Genomic DNA, 17227 nt, shown 5'->3' on the forward strand with positions numbered 1-17227 from the left:
GCTGTAATAAAAAAGGGAGGAGGGAGGAGGAGAGAAAGAGAAGGAGAAAACAACAAGAGGACAAAAGATTGTCAGGTTGGACAAACAGCAAACTTGTGAGTATCTTTTCGTTCCTGCATGATTTTCACCAAACTTTGTTGAGGATTCTTGCTTAATGACAACAACAACAACAACAACAACACATTCTTTCCAGAGAACTCACAAGTTGGACTCAAACTTGTACTGATGTAGATCCTAGAACATAGTTTGTACTTTGTCACTTGTACTGTGTATTAGATTGTTTTCTAGAATGTTTCCTAGATTATTTACAAGATTGTTTACGAGAAGATTGACTAGATTGATTACTACATTGTTTACTACAATGTTTACAAGATTGTTTACTAGATCATGGAACGATCAGTGTACAAAGTATACTAATTTGAAGTGTACCAACAGAAAGTAAGTACACACTACAGTGTATAAAATGTACTTACCTGAGTGTACCAACTGAAAGTAAGTACACACCACAGTGTACAATGTATACATACTGATGTGTACCAACAGGAAGTAAGTACACACTCAAGTGTACAAAGTATACTTACTTAAGTGTACCAACAGGAAGTAAGTACACACTACAGTATATAAAGTATACTTAACTAAGTGTACCAACAGGAAAGTAAGTACATACTACAGTGTACTAAATGTACTTATTGAAGTGTACCAATAGGAAGTAAGTACACACTACAGTGTATAAAATATTCTTACCTAAGTGTACTAACAGAAAGTAAGTACACACTACAGTGTACAATGTATACATACTGATGTGTACCAACAGGAAGTAAGTACACACTTAAGCGTACAAAGTATACTTACTTAAGTGTACCAACAGGGAGTAAGTACACACTACAGTGTATAAAGTATACTTACCTAAGTGTACCAACAGGAAAGTAAGTACACACTACAGTGTACAAAATGTACTTATTGAAGTGTACCAATAGGAAGTAAGTACACACTACAGTGTATAAAATATACTTACCTAAGTGTATCAACAGAAAGTAAGTACACACTACAGTGTACAATGTATACATACTGATGTGTACCAACAAGAAGTAAGTACACACTAAAGCGTACAAAGTATACTTACTTAAGTGTACCAACAGGAAAGTAAGTACACACTACAGTGTACAATGTATACATACTGATGTGTACCAACAGGAAGTAAGTACACACTAAAGCGTACAAAGTATACTTACTTAAGTGTACCAACAGGGAGTAAGTACACACTACAGTGTGTAAAGTATACTTACCTAAGTGTACCAACAGGAAAGTAAGTACACACTACAGTGTACAAAATGTACTTATTGAAGTGTACCAATAGGAAGTAAGTACACACTACAGTGTATAAAATATACTTACCTAAGTGTATCAACAGAAAGTAAGTACACACTACAGTGTACAATGTATACATACTGATGTGTACCAACAAGAAGTAAGTACACACTAAAGCGTACAAAGTATACTTACTTAAGTGTACCAACAGGAAAGTAAGTACACACTACAGTGTACAAAATGTACTTATTGAAGTGTACCAATAGGAAGTAAGTACACACTACAGTGTATAAAATATACTTACCTAAGTGTACCAACAGAAAGTAAGTACACACTACAGTGTACAATGATGTGTACCAACAGGAACTAAGTACACACTCAAGCGTACAAAGTATACTTACTTAAGTGTACCAAAAGGAAGTAAGTCCATACTTACCTAAGTGTACCAACAGTAAAGTAAGTACACACTACAGTGTACAAAATGTACCTATTGAAGTGTACCAATAGGAAGTAAATACACACTACAGTGTATAAAGTATATTTACCTAAGTGTACCAACAGAAAGTAAGTACAGTCTACAGTGTACAATGTATACGTACTGATGTGTACCATTAGGAAGTAAGTACACACTAGAGTGTACAAAGTATACTTACTGAAGTGTCCCAACAGGAAGTAATTACACACTACAGTGCACAAAGTATACTTAAGTGTACCAACAGAAAGCAAGTACACACCACAGTGTACAAAATGTACTTCCTTAAGTGTACCAACAGGAAGTAAGTACACACTACAGTGTACAAAGTATCCTTACTGAAGTGTACCAACAGGACGTGAATACATACTACACTGTTGAACTTGTACTCATTAAAGTGTACCAACAGGAAGTACGTACACACTCCAATGTACAAAGTATCCTTACTAAAGTGTACCAACAGAAAATGAGTACACACTACCGTGTACAAAATGCACTTATTGAAGTGTACCAACAGAAAGTAAGAACACACTACAGTGTACAAAATATACTATTGAAGTGTACCAACAGGAAGTAAGTACACACTACAGTATACAAAATATACTATTGAAGTGTACCAACAGGAAGTAAGTACACACTACAGTATACAAAATATACTATTTAAGGGTACCAACAGGAAGTATATACTACAGTCAACAAAATGTACTTGTTGAAGTGTACCAACCGGAAGTAAGTACACACCACACAGTACAAAATATACTTCCTTAAGTGTACCAACAGAATAAGTACACACTACAGTGTGCAAAATATGCTTATCGAAGTGTACCAACAAGAAGTAAGTACACACTACTATTTCAGCGGACATACCACAAGACGGTGAGTCAGAGCTGACAGAAAGAGACAAACCGCTGATTGAGTGGCACAGAGCTCCTTGGAATTGTCAAAACCAAAGCATAGGTGATTGTAGAATCCGAATGGAGCTTTTTTAAGCATAAAACTCAACCTTGTTTTTAAGACCGGCAATGTAGAAAAAGGAGTTGGCGAACATGTCCTCCTTTTGTTGATACAACCCGAAATGATGGAATCTGCAGACTTGGAGGATGTCCATTCAGTTGTTCCTGTCCCGTTCTGGTGAGCGTTGTGACCCCAAAGTGTAGATGACAGCAAAAGTATGTCTAATGACTAAACACGAGCTATAGTGCAGCTGGGAAGTGCACCAGAAGCTATGGAGGACCAAAGTTAAACAGAACACAAGCATACTAAACAGACTACAAAGTACGGTGACCCAGAACTGAAAGAAGGAACCAGGTGGTACTAAATGGAACTAATTAACCATGAGGAACAGGTGGGCTGGAAGGACGAGGAACAGAGACTTCAAAACACAGAGACCAAACAAGAAATTCTGACAAAATAAGAGTACCGGGACAGGCAGTGGTTCTGAACACAGGAAAATGGCAAACAGTCCAAACTGTCATGTGGCGTCATGACAGAACGTTCCTCTCACATAAAAGATTCCAGACGCTATAAGGCAGTTCCAGATGAAACAGAGAAGGTCCAATATCAAGGCCGGGTGGAGGGAGGAATGGCGGCGGGCCGTCCAACTGCCACAAATGGCCAGTCCATGCCATGTGTCTTTGCACCGAGCGGGGAAGAGCCAGCTGGACCACCGGCAGTTAGCGGAGAAGAAAATGAGCAGCGCAAACGAACACCCCGCCCAGGTCTTGGGTCTTTCTGCTCTTAGCGTTGTGGACTCATGCAATTACTGCGTGCGTCTCTGCTGCTGACGAGGAAAGGCGAGCGTTGGGTGCGCATCTTTTCTGCCTGTGTGGAGGTTGGGCGCAGGGGCCACTCTTTGGAGGGATGGCTTAGAGGTCGACTGCTGCACGGGCGCCTAAGTGGCCAGCGTAGTGGTTGAGTGCGGGCCGCTCTCGTCAGAAAAAGCTGCAATGACATAAGGGGATGAAGTATCAGCGACGACTCCGCCGGGAGAGAGAGAGGTGGCAACAATGCAGGAGAAAAAACAAATGACGACCCCGCTGGGGGATAGACAGGTGGCGGTTCGCCAGGACAGGATGGAACGGGGGCGGCATCGTGGACGACCTCACCGAAGAAGTAGTAAGTAATAGTAGAGAGGTCCCACATAAGGTCATCCAAGCAGGGAGGCATGGTACCACATCATTGGAGCAGGAAGTAGCTCTGCCTCCATAGTTGCTCATGGCTCCCCCTCAAGGTACGGATTCCAGACGTCCCCAAAGAGGTCAACAGATGGCAGGGATGGGTGTGAAGAAGCTTGGACAGGAACTTGAGAAGAAGTTGGAGAACGTATAATGTCATCCAAGCAGGGAGGCATGGTACCACATCACTGGAGCAGGAAGTAGCTCTGCCTCCACTGTTGCTCATGGCTCCCCCTCAAGGTACGGATCCCAGACGTCCCCAAAGATGTCAACAGATGGCAGGGATGGGTGTGAAGAAGCTTGGACAGGAACTTGAGGAGAAGTTGGAGAACGTATCCATGTACCGATCAAGGCAAAAAGTTTGTCGGTAGAATTTCCCACAGGGTCACTTGTTGGCTGGATCATTCTGTCATGTTGGGGGCACAGGAAATAGACAAAACAAGAGCACCAGGAAGGGAAGTGATTCTACACATAGGAAAATAACAAACGTAATCCAAACTGTCATGTGGCATCATGACAGAATGTTCCTCTCACATAATGGATTCCAGACACTATAAGGCAGTTCCAGATGAAACAGAAAAGGTCCAACTTCAAGGCCAGGTGAAGTGAGGACTGGCGGTGGGTCCTCCAACTGCCACAAATGGCCAATCCAGGCCATGTGTCTTTGCAGCCAGCGGGGAAGAGCCAGTTGGACCACTGGCAGTTAGCGGAGAGGAGGATGAGCAGAGCAGCATGAATGCTCCAGCATCAGCAGAGGTCCACGCCAAGGTCTCGGGTCTTTCTGCTCTTGGCGCAGTGGACTCTTGCAATTAGTGTGCCTGTCTCTGCTGCTGAGGAGGAAAGGTGAGCGTTGGGTTGGCATCTTTTCTGCCTGTGTGGAGGTTGGGCGCAGGGGCCACTCTTTGGAGGGACGGCTTAGAGGTCGACTGCTGCACGGGCGCATAGGTAAACAGCGTAGTGGTTGAGTGCGGGCTGCTGTAGTTTGGAGACTCTGCCGGGAGATAGAGTGGTGGCAACAACGCAGGAGGAAAATCAGGTGACGATAGACACGTGGCGGTTCACCAGGACAGGACGGAATGGGGGCGGCATCGTGGACGACCTCACCAAAGCAGGAGTGAGTAATAGTAAAGAGGTCCCGTATGAGGTAATCCAAGCTGGGAGGCATGGTAGCAGTTTTGCGGACCACATCACTGGAGCAGGAAGTTGCTCTGCCTCCACAGTTGCTCATGGCTCCCCCTCAAGGTACGGATCCCAGACGTCCCCAAAAAGTACAACAGATGACAGGGGTGGGTGCGAAGGAGCTTGCAGAGGAACCTCGGGAGAAGTTGAAAAACGCAGCCATGTGCCAATCAAGGCAAAAAGTTTGTCTGTAGAAGTCCCCACAGGGTCACTTGTTGGCTGTATCATTCTGTCATGTTGGTTCACTTGTTGGCTGGATCATTCTGTCATGTTGGGAGCACAGGAAATACTGACAAAAAAAGAGCACCAAGACAGGAAGGGAAGTATTTACCAATGTTTACCTTTTATTTACCTTTTTTTACTTGACATTTGATTATATGAGAATCAGCACCTCCAAGTCTGAGTCCATGGTTCTCGCCCGGAAAAGGGTAGAGTGCCATCTCCGGGTTGGGGAGGAGACCCTGCCCCAAGTGGAGGAGTTCAAGTACCTCGTAGTATTGTTCACGAGTGAGGAAAGAGTGGATGGTGAGATCGACAGGTGGATCGGTGCGGCGTCTTCAGTAATGCGGACGCTGTATCGATCCGTTGTGGTGAAGAAGGAGCTGAGCCGGAAGGCAAAGCTCTCAATTTACCGGTCGATCTAAGTTCCCATCCTCACCTATGGTCATGAGCTTTGGGTTATGACCGAAAGGGCAAGATCACGGTTACAAGCGGCCGAAATGAGTTTCCTCCGCCGGGTGGCGGGGCTCTCCCTTAGAGATAGGGTGAGAAGCTCAAAGTAAAGCCGCTGATCCTCCACATGAAGAGGAGCCAGATGAAGTGGTTCGGACATCTGGTCAGGATGCCACCCAAACGCCTCCCTAGGGAGGTGTTTAGGGCACGTCCAACCAGTAGGAGTACACGGGGAAGACCCAGGACACGTTGGGAAGACTATGTCTCCCGGCTGGCCCGAGAACGCCTCGGGATCCCCCGGGGGGAGCTGGACGAAGTGGCTGGGGAGAGGAAAGTCTTGGCTTCCCTGCTTAGGCTGCTGCCCCCGCGACCCGACCTCGGATAAGCGGAATAAGATGGATGGATGGATACTTGATAGTTACCTTATTTTGACTTCTCTTAACTTTATTTTATTTTGTATTTTACTTTGTATTTACCCTATGTTGCCTTTTATTAAATTCCCCTTCTATTACCTTTTAACATTTTTTACAACTTTCGACATTTATTTACCTTCTTCAACCATCCTATCCACCTAGTATTGACTGTATTTTACCCTTTATTTATATTCGCTTTACCTTTTTTTAAGCTTCATTTACCATCTTTTTTAAACCTTTTATTTACTGTATTTTCACTTTTATATACCTTTTTTAAACCTTTTTCTTACCTTTTATTTATCTTCCCTTTCTTGACTATTTTTTCTTTTTTTTTTAACTTGTTTTACCTTCTCTTTACCTTTTTTTTAACCTTTTATTAAACTTCATTTACCTTCTTGTACTCCCTTTTTTTCCGTTTTTGTTACCTTATATTCTACATTTCATTTACCTTGTTTTTTGCTCGATATTTAGCGGATTTTTGACTTCTGTTCACTTTCTTTTTACCTTCTATTTTACATTGTGTTGCCTTTTGTTAAATTCACCTTCTTTTACCTTCTCTTGACCTTTTAAAACAATGTTTAACCTTCTTTAACCATCCATTTCAACTCTGCTGAAGGAATCAATAAAGTACAATCGATTTTACCTTTTATTTACCTTTTGTTAACCTTTTATTAAGCTTCATTTGCCTTCTTTTTTACCTTTTATTTACTGTATTTTAACTATAATACATCTTTTTTTAAACCGTTTTAAACCTTTTTTAACCTTTTATTTATCTTTTACTACCCTTTCTTCACTATTTTTTTCTTTTTTGACCTTCCTTTTTTTCAAACTTATTTTACCTTCCTTTACATTTTTTTAAACCTTTTTATTAAGCTTCATTTACCTAACTATTTTTTTTATACTTTATTTACTGTATTTTAACTTTTATATGCCATTTTTTAACCTTTTTAAAACCTTTTTTGTTTACCTTTTATTTATCTTCTACTACCCTTTCTTGATTATTTTTTCTTTTTTCACCTTCCTTTTTATTTATTTTACCTTCTCTTTACCTATTTTAACCTTTTATTAAGCTTCATTTACCTTCCTTTTTCCTTTTATTTACTGTATTTTTAACCTTTAAACCTTCTCTATAGCTTTTATTTAAACTTTTCTCATCTTAGTTGACTTTCTGTTCACCTTTTTGTGACTTAATTACCCTAAAAACTATTTACTGTGGTATACCTTTTATTCACCCTATTGTACCTTTTTAATATCTATTTACCATTTTTTTGTTTTAACCTTATTTTACAAGATTAGTTACTTTGACCATCTTTGAGAGAAGTGCATGTATAAAATGGAGTGTTGCAACATTACGGATGCAAAGTCTTCTGGTGCTTGCAGTCGGTGAAGAAGAAGAAGTCATGGGAATCTTTCCAGTCGTCCTCCTGCTCTGTGGTCTCCATGGTAACGCTGCCAAACAGCACACAATCAATTATGTTGCACTCATCCACTTTTTTTTTCTTCTGCTTCCACAGCTGGAGTTCAGACTCAGGACAGCGGTAACAAGTTCCTTCTTCTGCCCTCACGCATAACTTCTAATGTTCCATGTTCTATCAAACTTCTAATGTTCTGTTTCTTCTAAACTTCTAATGTTCTAATGAACTTCTAAGGTTATAAGTTTCTTCAAAACTTCTGTTTTAAGTTTCTTCTAAAGTTCTAATGTCTATGCACTATTACACTTCTAACGTCTCTGTTTCTTCTCAACTTCTAATGGTCTATGTTGCTTTAAACTTCTGTTCTTTGTGCTATGTTGCTTTAAACTTTGATTGTGCTATGTTCTATAAACTTGTTTTATGTTATATGTTGCTTTTAAGTTTCTAATGTACTATGTTGCTTTAAACTTATAATGTCCTATGTTCTATCAAACCGCTATGTTCTATTAAACTTCTAATGTTCATTGTACTTTAAACATGTAATGTTTTATGTTGTTACTAAACTGCTATTCATCATGTTCTATGTAGCTTTAAACCTCTAATGTACTACAATGCTTAAAACTTGCTTCTAAACTTCTAATGTTCTATGATGCTTTGAACTTCTAATGTACTATATTGCTCCTTAAATTCTAATGTTCTATGTTGCTTTAAACTTCTAACGTCCTATGTTGCTTTAAACTTCTAATGTTCTACGTTCTATTAAACCACTAATGTTCTTTGCACTATGTTGCTTTAAACTTGTATTGTTCTATGTTGTTACTAAACTGCTAGTCATCATGTTCCATGTAGCTTTAAACCTATAATGTACTATAATGCTTTAAACTTCTGATCTATGTTGCGTCTAAACTTCTAATGGTCTATGTTGCTTCTAAACTTCTACTATGTTGCTTCTAAATTTCTAATGTTCTATGTTGCTTTGAACTTCTAATGTACTATATTGCTCCTTAAATTCTATTGGTCTATGTTGCGTGTATACTTCTGTCCTATGTTGCTTTAAACTTCTAATGTCCTATGTTGTTTTAAACTTCTAATGTTCTATGTTCTATTAAACTTCTGTCTTTGTACTATGTTGCTTTAACTTGTATTGTTCTATGTTGTTACTAAACTGCTAGTCATCATGTCCTATGTTGCTTTAAACCTCTAATGTACTACAATGCTTTTAACTTCTGATCTATGTAGCTTCTAAACTCTTAATGGTCTATGTTGCTTCTAAACTTCTAATGTTCTATGTTGCTATGAGCTTCTAATGTACTATATTGCTCCTTAAATTCTGATGTTCTAAGTTGCTTGTAAACTTCTGTACTATGTTGCTTCTAAACTTCTAGTGTTCTATTTTGCGTTAAACTTCTAATGTCCTATGTTGCTTCTAACCTTCTAATGTCCTATGTTGCTTTAAACTTCTCGTGATCTATGTTGCTTTAAACTTCTAATGTACTATATTGCTCTTAAAATTCGAATGTCCTATGTTGCTTCTAAACTTCTGTCCTATGTTGCTTAAAACTTATGTCCTATGTTGCTTCCAAACTTCTAATAATCTATGTTGTTTCTAAACTCCTAATGTACTATGTTGCTTTAAACTTTTAATGTTCTATGTTGCTTTAGACTTCAGTTCTTTATTCTATGTTGCTTTAAACTCATAGTGGTGTATGTTGCTTCTAAACTTCTAATGATCTATGTTGCTTCTAAACTTCTAGTCTTAATGTTCTATGTTTACCTTCTGTCTGCAGAGATCACTCCGCCTCCTGCTGGAAACCTGCCAGCCGGTAGGTAGACCAACGCTGCGTGCCGTGGTCCTTTTCATCTGGCATTAGAGTGTGTGGGGGTGTGTTCTGGCAATGCTGACTTAATGGGGACATCGCTCTGTTTACACCTTTAGGGGACCTCTGACGGTATGGGCACAAAAAAAAAAAAAAAACAGGTCCCTTTTATAAAGGGAAATCTTTTTAAATGATAGTCGGATCCAGTCTGTATTCTGAGGATCATGTCATATTTAATTTGAAATTTTTCTTTTTTTAAAAGGTCCTCAGTAGTCACGAACAAATGTGTGTGAATTATGCAAAATTAATTGAATTTGGTCCCCATGAACCATATTAACTATTTTTCCCCAGGGTCCCCAGTAAGATTGATCAGCACATTACTTCATCAATCCAGAGATTTAAAGACGTGCATGAGCTAACTGGCCAGTGGCCATTTTCCTCATTTTTTTATGCCGCCACAACCTGTAGAAAGGGTGGTCCCCACAAGTCATGAACAAACACTTTGTCCCCATTCCAAATGATAACTACTGTGTGTGTGTGTGTGTGTGTATCAATCCAGAGATTTAAAGATTTGTATGAGCTAACTGAGCAGTGGCCATTTTCCTCATTTTTTTATGCCGCCACAACCTGTAGAAAGGGTGGTCCCCACAAGTCATGAACAGACACTTGGTCCCCATTCCAAATGATAACCACTGTGTGTGTGTGTGTGTGTGTGTGTGTGTGTGTGAGTGTGTGTGTGTGTGTGTATCAATCCAGAGATTTAAAGATATGCATGAGCTAACTGGCCAGTGGCCATTTTACCTAGTTTGTTTTAATGCCCCCACAACCTGTAGAAAGGGTGGTCCCCACAAGTCATGAACAAACATCTGGTCCCCATTCCAAATGATAACCACTGTGTGTGTGTGTGTGCGTGTGTGTGTGTGTGTGTGTGCAGACTGCAGGGAGGAGATGTATCCTTGCACCAGGATGTACTCGGTGCATCGGCCCATCAAGAGGTGCATCGGGGGGCTGTGCCTCTACAGGTGACTCTTAACATGATTGAAGCATGAAAATTCATGAGAATTCACTTCTTCATGTTCACACCAGCCAGCCAAGAAAAACACTAAATGTTTGTCAAAATGAGAAAATAATCACGCAATTCCTAAGTTTGCCACTGGAGGGCGGTTTAGTTCCAATGAATTCATCATTCCATGGAAATTTGTGAATGCCAACTTTTTTTTTTCTTTTAGATCAGGGGTGTCACTCGTTTTTATTGAGGGCCACTTAGCAATTCTGGCCGCACTCAGAAGGCCACTTTAATGATGTGTCGGAGGAAGTGAAATGATGTGGCAGGCAATTTTAATGACGAGGCAGGTTTTAATGGTATGGCAGCACACTTTAGAGGTGGCAGGCTTTAATGGTATGGCAGGCCAAATTAATGATGTGGCAGGCCACCTTAATGATGTGACGGACCACATTAATGATGTGGCAGACCACCTTAAATGGAGTGGCAGCCTGTAATGGTGTGGCAGGCCAAATTAATGGCGTGGCAGGCCAAATTAACAATATGGCAGGCTTTAATGGTATGGCAGACCACGTTAAAGAAAGTGGCAGGCCTTAATGATGTGGCGGACCACGTTTATAATGTGGCAGGCTTTAGTGGTATGGCAAGCCACTTTAATGATGTGGCAGACCATATTAAATGAGGTGGCAGGCTTTAATGGTATGGCAGGCCACCTTAATGATGTGGCAGGTATTATTGAATGGCAGCACACTTTAATGATGTGGCCGACCACATTAAATGATATGGCAGGCTTTAATGGTATGGCAGGCAAATTTAATGATATGGCAGGTCACCTTAATGATGTAGCGGACCACTTTAATGATGTGGCCGACCACATTTAATGATGTGGCAGGCTTTAATGGTATGGCAGGCCAATTTAATGCTGTAGCAGGTTTTAATGAAATGGCAGCACACTTTAATGATGTGGCCGCCCACATTAAATGATATGGCAGGCTTTAATGGTATGGCAGGCCAATTTAATGATATGGCAGGTCACCTTAATGATGTAGCGGACCACTTTAATGATGTGGCCGACCACATTTAATGATGTGGCAGGCTTTAATGGTATGGCAGGCCACCTTAATGATGTGGCAGGTTTTAATGAAATGGCAGCACACTTTAATGATGTGGCCGCCCACATTAAATGATATGGCAGGCTTTAATGGTATGGCAGGCCAATTTAATGATATGGCAGGTCACCTTAATGATGTGGCGGACCACTTTAATGATGTGGCCGACCACATTCAATGATGTGGCAGGCTTTAATGGTATGGCAGGCCAATTTAATGCTGTAGCAGGTTTTAATGAAATGGCAGCACACTTTAATGATGTGGCCGACCACATTAATGATGTGGCAGGCTTTAATGGTATGGCAGGCCACATTAATAACGTGGCACGCTTTAATGGTATGGCAGGCCAAATTAATGATGTGGCAGGCTTTATTGAATGGCAAGCCACATTAATGGTGTGGCGGACCACCTTAAATGATGTGGAAGGCTTTAATGGTATCGCAGGCCAATTTAATGATATGGCAGGCTTTAATGGTGTGGCAGGCTACATTTAATGATGTGGCAGGCTTTAATGGTATGGCACGCCACATTAATGATGTGGCAGGCTTTAATGGTATGGCAGGCCAATTTAATGAAATGGCAGGCGACTTTAATGGTATGGCGGGTCAATTTAATGACGTGGCAGGCTTTAATGGTATGGCGGACCACATTAAATGACATGGCAACCACATTAATGGTATGGCAGGCCACATAAATGATGTGGCACGCTTAAATGGTATGGCAGGTCAATTTAATGATGTGGCGAACCACATTAAATGATGTGGCAGGCTTTAGTGATGTGGGGCATCAAATTAATGACGTGGCAGGCTTTAATGATGGGGCAGGCTTTAATGGTATGGCAGGCAACTTTAATAGTGTGGCAAGCTTTATTAGTATGGCAGGCCAAATTAATGATATGGCCGGCCAAATTAATGATGTGCCAGGCAACTTTGATGATGTGGAAGGCTTTAATGGTATGATGGGTCACATTAATGATGTGGCAGGCCACATTAATGAAGTGGCGGACCACATTGAATGATGTGGAAGGCTGTAATGGTATGGCAGGCCACATTAAATGATGTGGCAGGCTACGTTAAATGATGTGGCAGGCTGTAACGGTATAGCGGGCCACATTAAGGACGTGGAGGACCAATTTAAATGATGTGGCAGGCTGTAATGGTATGGCAGGCCACGTAATGATGTGGCAGGCAACGTAATGACGTGGCAGGCCACATTAATGATGTGGTGGACCACGTTAAATGACGTGGCAGGCTTTAATGGTATTGCAGGCCACATTGAATGATTTGGCAGGCTGTAATGGTATGGCAGGCCACATTAGTGACGTGGAGGATCAAATTAAATGATGTGGCAGGCTGTAATGGCATGGCAGGCCAGGATAAGCACAGCTGCTTCCCCTTTAAGAAGGTGGACATATATCAAGCAGCTCTAAATAACACTTGAAGTATAAAAACAAGGTCAAATACAAATAAAATGTCATTTTCAAGATGTCTGACCTTCAAAAAAATGTAACAATGTAACGTGCATGTTCATACAAGTGTAAAAAGAAGTTAAGAATTGTAAATCAAAGGAAGAAGTCAGAAAACTCCCTCAATCAGGACACCTGAAAGGATCTGGAGACAATACCGCCATCATGTGGTATTTCATAGTTATTGTTTATAACACTACATATGACCATTTTTATGTACTATTAATTCAGTATTGTGAGGTATTATTACATAGGTATTGTTTATAACACTACATATGATTATGTACGATCTATTCATTATTGCGAGGTATTATTACATAGGTATTGTTTATAACACTACATATGACTATTTTTTAATGTACTATTCATTCAGTATTGTGAGGTATTATTACATAGGTATTGTTTATAACAATACATACTATTTATTTATGTATTGTTATTACTCATGATGTATTATTACATAGGGATTGTTTATAACAATAAATACTATTTATTGATGTATTATTATTCATCATTATGAGGTATTATAACATAGGTATTGTTTATAACACTAAATACTATTTATGTATTATTAATTCATTGGGTATTTTTATATCATCACATAATAATTTATGAATTATTCATTCATTATTAGATATTATTACATAGGTATCATATATATCATTTTAATTATCTATGTGTAATTAATTCATTAGTATGAGATATTACAGAGGTATTGTTTATATCATCACATATTTGTGTATTATTAAAACATTGTGAAGTATTATTACATATGTATTGTTTATATTGTGACATGTTTTATTCATTATTATGAGGTATTATTACATAGATATTGTTTATAACACTACATATTTATTTATATATTATTAATTCATTATTAGGTATTTTTTATATTATCACATATTAATCATCCATCCATCCATCCATCATCTTCCGCTTATCCGAGGTCGGGTCGCGGGGGCAGCAGCCTAAGCAGGGAAGCCCAGACTTCCCTATCTCCAGCCACTTCGTCTAGCTCTTCCCGGGGGATCCCGAGGCGTTCCCAGGCCAGCCGGGAGACATAGTCTTCCCAACGTGTCCTGGGTCTTCCCCATGGCCTCCTACCAGCTGGACGTGCCCTAAACACCTCCCTAGGGAGGCGTTCGGGTGGCATCCTGACCAGATGCCCGAACCACCTCATCTGGCTCCTCTCGATGTGGAGGAGCAGCGGCTTTACGTTGAGCTCCTCCCGGATGGCAGAGCTTCTCACCCTATCTCTAAGGGAGAGCCCCGCCACCCGGCGGAGGAAACTCATTTCGGCCGCTTGTACCCGTGTTCTTATCCTTTCGGTCATGACCCAAAGCTCATGACCATAGGTGAGGATGGGAACGTAGATCGACCGGTAAATTGAGAGCTTTGCCTTCCGGCTCAGCTCCTTCTTCACCACAACGGATCGATACAACGTCCGCATTACTGAAGACGCCGCACCGATCCGCCTGTCGATCTCACCATCCACTCTTCCCCCACTCGTGAACAAGACTCCTAGGTACTTGAACTCCTCCACTTGGGGCAGGGTCTCCTCCCCAACCCGGAGATGGCACTCCACCCTTTTCCGGGCGAGAACCATGGACTCTGACTTGGAGGTGCTGATTCTCATTCCGGTCGCTTCACACTCGGCAGCGAACCGATCCAGTGAGAGCTGAAGATCCCGGCCAGATGAAGCCATCAGGACTACATCATCTGCAAAAAGCAGAGACCTAATCCCGTGGCCACCAAACCGAAACCCCTCAACGCCTTGGCTGCGCCTAGAAATTCTGTCCATAAAAGTTATGAACAGAATCGGTGACAAAGGACAGCCTTGGCGGAGTCCAACCCTCACTGGAAACGTGTCCGACTTACTGCCAGCAATGCGGACCAAGCTCTGACACTGATCATACAGGGAGCGGACTGCCACAATAAGACAGTCCGATACCCCATACTCTCTGAGCACTCCCCACAGGACTTCCCGAGGGACACGGTCGAATGCCTTCTCCAAGTCCACAAAGCACATGTAGACTGGTTGGGCAAACTTCCAATGCACCCTCAAGAACCCTGCCGAGAGTATAGAGCTGGTCCACAGTTCCACGACCAGGACGAAAACCACACTGTTCCTCCTGAATACGAGGTTCGACTATCCGGCGAAGCCTCCTCTCCAGTACACCTGAATAAACCTTACCGGGAAGGCTGAGGAGTGTGATCCCACGATAGTTGGAACACACCCTCCGGTCCCCCTTCTTAAAGAGAGGGACCACCACCCCAGTCTGCCAATCAAGAGGTACCGCCCCCGATGTCCACGCGATGCTGCAGAGTCTTGTCAACCAAGACAGCCCCACAGCATCCAGAGCCTTAAGGAACTCCGGGCGGATCTCATCCACCCCCGGGGCCTTGCCGCCGAGGAGCTTTTTAACTACCTCAGCGACCTCAGCCCCAGAAATAGGAGAGTCCACTACAGATTCCCCAGGCACCGCTTCCTCAAAGAAAGACGTGTTGGTGGGATTGAGGAGGTCTTCGAAGTATTCCCTCCACCGATCCACAACATCCGCAGTCGAAGTCAGCAGAACACCATCCGCACCATACACGGTGTTGATAGTGCACTGCTTCCCCTTCCTGAGGCGCCGTATGATGGTCCAGAATCGCTTCGAAGCCGTCCGGAAGTCGTTTTCCATGGCTTCCCCGAACTCTTCCCATGTCCGAGTTTTTGCCTCCGCGACCGCTAAAGCTGCACACCGCTTGGCCCGTCGGTACCCGTCCACTACCTCCGGAGTCCTATGAGCCAAAAGAACCCGATAGGACTCCTTCTTCAGCTTGACGGCATCCCTCACTGCTGGTGTCCACCAACGGGTTCTGGGATTACCGCCACGACAGGCACCAACAACCTTGCGGCCACAGCTCCAATCAGCCGCCTCGACAATAGAGGTTCGGAACATGGTCCACTCGGACTCAATGTCCCGCACCTCCCTCGTGACATGTTCAAAGTTCTCCCGGAGGTGTGAATTGAAACTCTCTCCGACAGGAGACTCTGCCAGACGTTCCCAGCAGACCCTCACAATGCGTTTGGGCCTGCCAGGTCTGCCCGGCATCCTCCCCCACCATCGCAGCCAACTCACCACCAGGTGGTGATCGGTAGAAAGCTCCGCCCCTCTCTTCACCCGAGTGTCCAAAACATAAGGCCGCAAATCCGATGACACAACTACAAAGTCGATCATGGAACTGCGGCCTAGGGTGTCCTGGTGCCAAGTGCACTTATGGACACCCTTATGTTTGAACATGGTGTTTGTTATGGACAATCCGTGACGAGCACAAAAGTCCAATAACAAAACACCACTCGGGTTTAGATCCGGGCGACCATTCTTCCCAATCACGCCTCTCCAGGTTTCACTGTCGTTGCCAACATGAGCGTTGAAGTCTCCCAGTAGGACAAGGGAATCACCCGGAGGAGCACTTTCCAGTACTCCCTCGAGTGTTCCCAAAAAGGGTGGGTATTCTGAACTGCTGTTTGGTGCGTAAGCACAAACAACAGTCAGGACCCGTCCCCCCACCCGAAGGCGAAGGGAAGCTACCCTCTCGTCCACTGGGTTGAACTCAAACGTGCAGGCTTTGAGCCGGGGGGCAACGAGAATTGCCACCCCAGCCCGTCGCCTCTCACTGCCGGCAACGCCAGAGTGGAAGAGGGTCCAGTCCCTCTCGAGAGAACTGGTTCCAGAGCCCTTGCTGTGCGTCGAGGTGAGTCCGACTATATCCAGCCGGAACTTCTCTACCTCGCGGACTAGCTCAGGCTCCTTCCCCCCCAGTGAGGTGACGTTCCACGTCCCAAGAGCTAGCTTCTGTAGCCGAGGATCGGACCGCCAAGTGCCCTGCCTTCGGCTGCCGCCCAGCTCACAATGCACCCGACCTCTATGGCCCCTCCTATGAGTGGTGAGCCCATTGGAGGGATGACCCACGTTGCCTCTTCGGGCTGTGCCCGGTCGGGCCCCATGGGGACAGGCCCGACCACCAGGCGCTCGCCATCGTGCCCCAACTCCGGGCCTGGCTCCAGAGCGGGGCCCCGGTGACCCACGTCCGGGCGAGGGAAATCTGGGTTCATTTTGTTGTAATTCCATAGAAGTCTTTGAGCTGCTCTTTGTCTGATCACTCACCTAGGACCTGTTTGTCTTGGGAGACCCTACCAGGGGGCATGAAAGCCCC

At 43.1% G+C, this 17227-nt stretch overlaps 1 protein-coding gene across 1 annotated transcript in view; it reads left to right on the forward strand.

Moving 5' to 3' along the window:
• Positions 1-17227, forward strand: part of mfap5 (microfibril associated protein 5) — a 19449-nt gene continuing 2222 nt past the window's right edge. The window contains exons 1-5 of the mRNA XM_061915347.1: positions 1-95; positions 7599-7661; positions 7733-7756; positions 9418-9453; positions 10382-10469. Of these exons, the coding sequence (XP_061771331.1) occupies positions 7619-7661; positions 7733-7756; positions 9418-9453; positions 10382-10469 (191 nt within the window). The 5' untranslated portion in view covers positions 1-95; positions 7599-7618. The remainder of the gene's footprint in view (positions 96-7598; positions 7662-7732; positions 7757-9417; positions 9454-10381; positions 10470-17227) is intronic.

Source organism: Nerophis ophidion, linkage group LG11 (assembly GCF_033978795.1).
Source record: "Nerophis ophidion isolate RoL-2023_Sa linkage group LG11, RoL_Noph_v1.0, whole genome shotgun sequence".
Classification (NCBI taxonomy): Eukaryota; Metazoa; Chordata; class Actinopteri; order Syngnathiformes; family Syngnathidae; genus Nerophis; species Nerophis ophidion.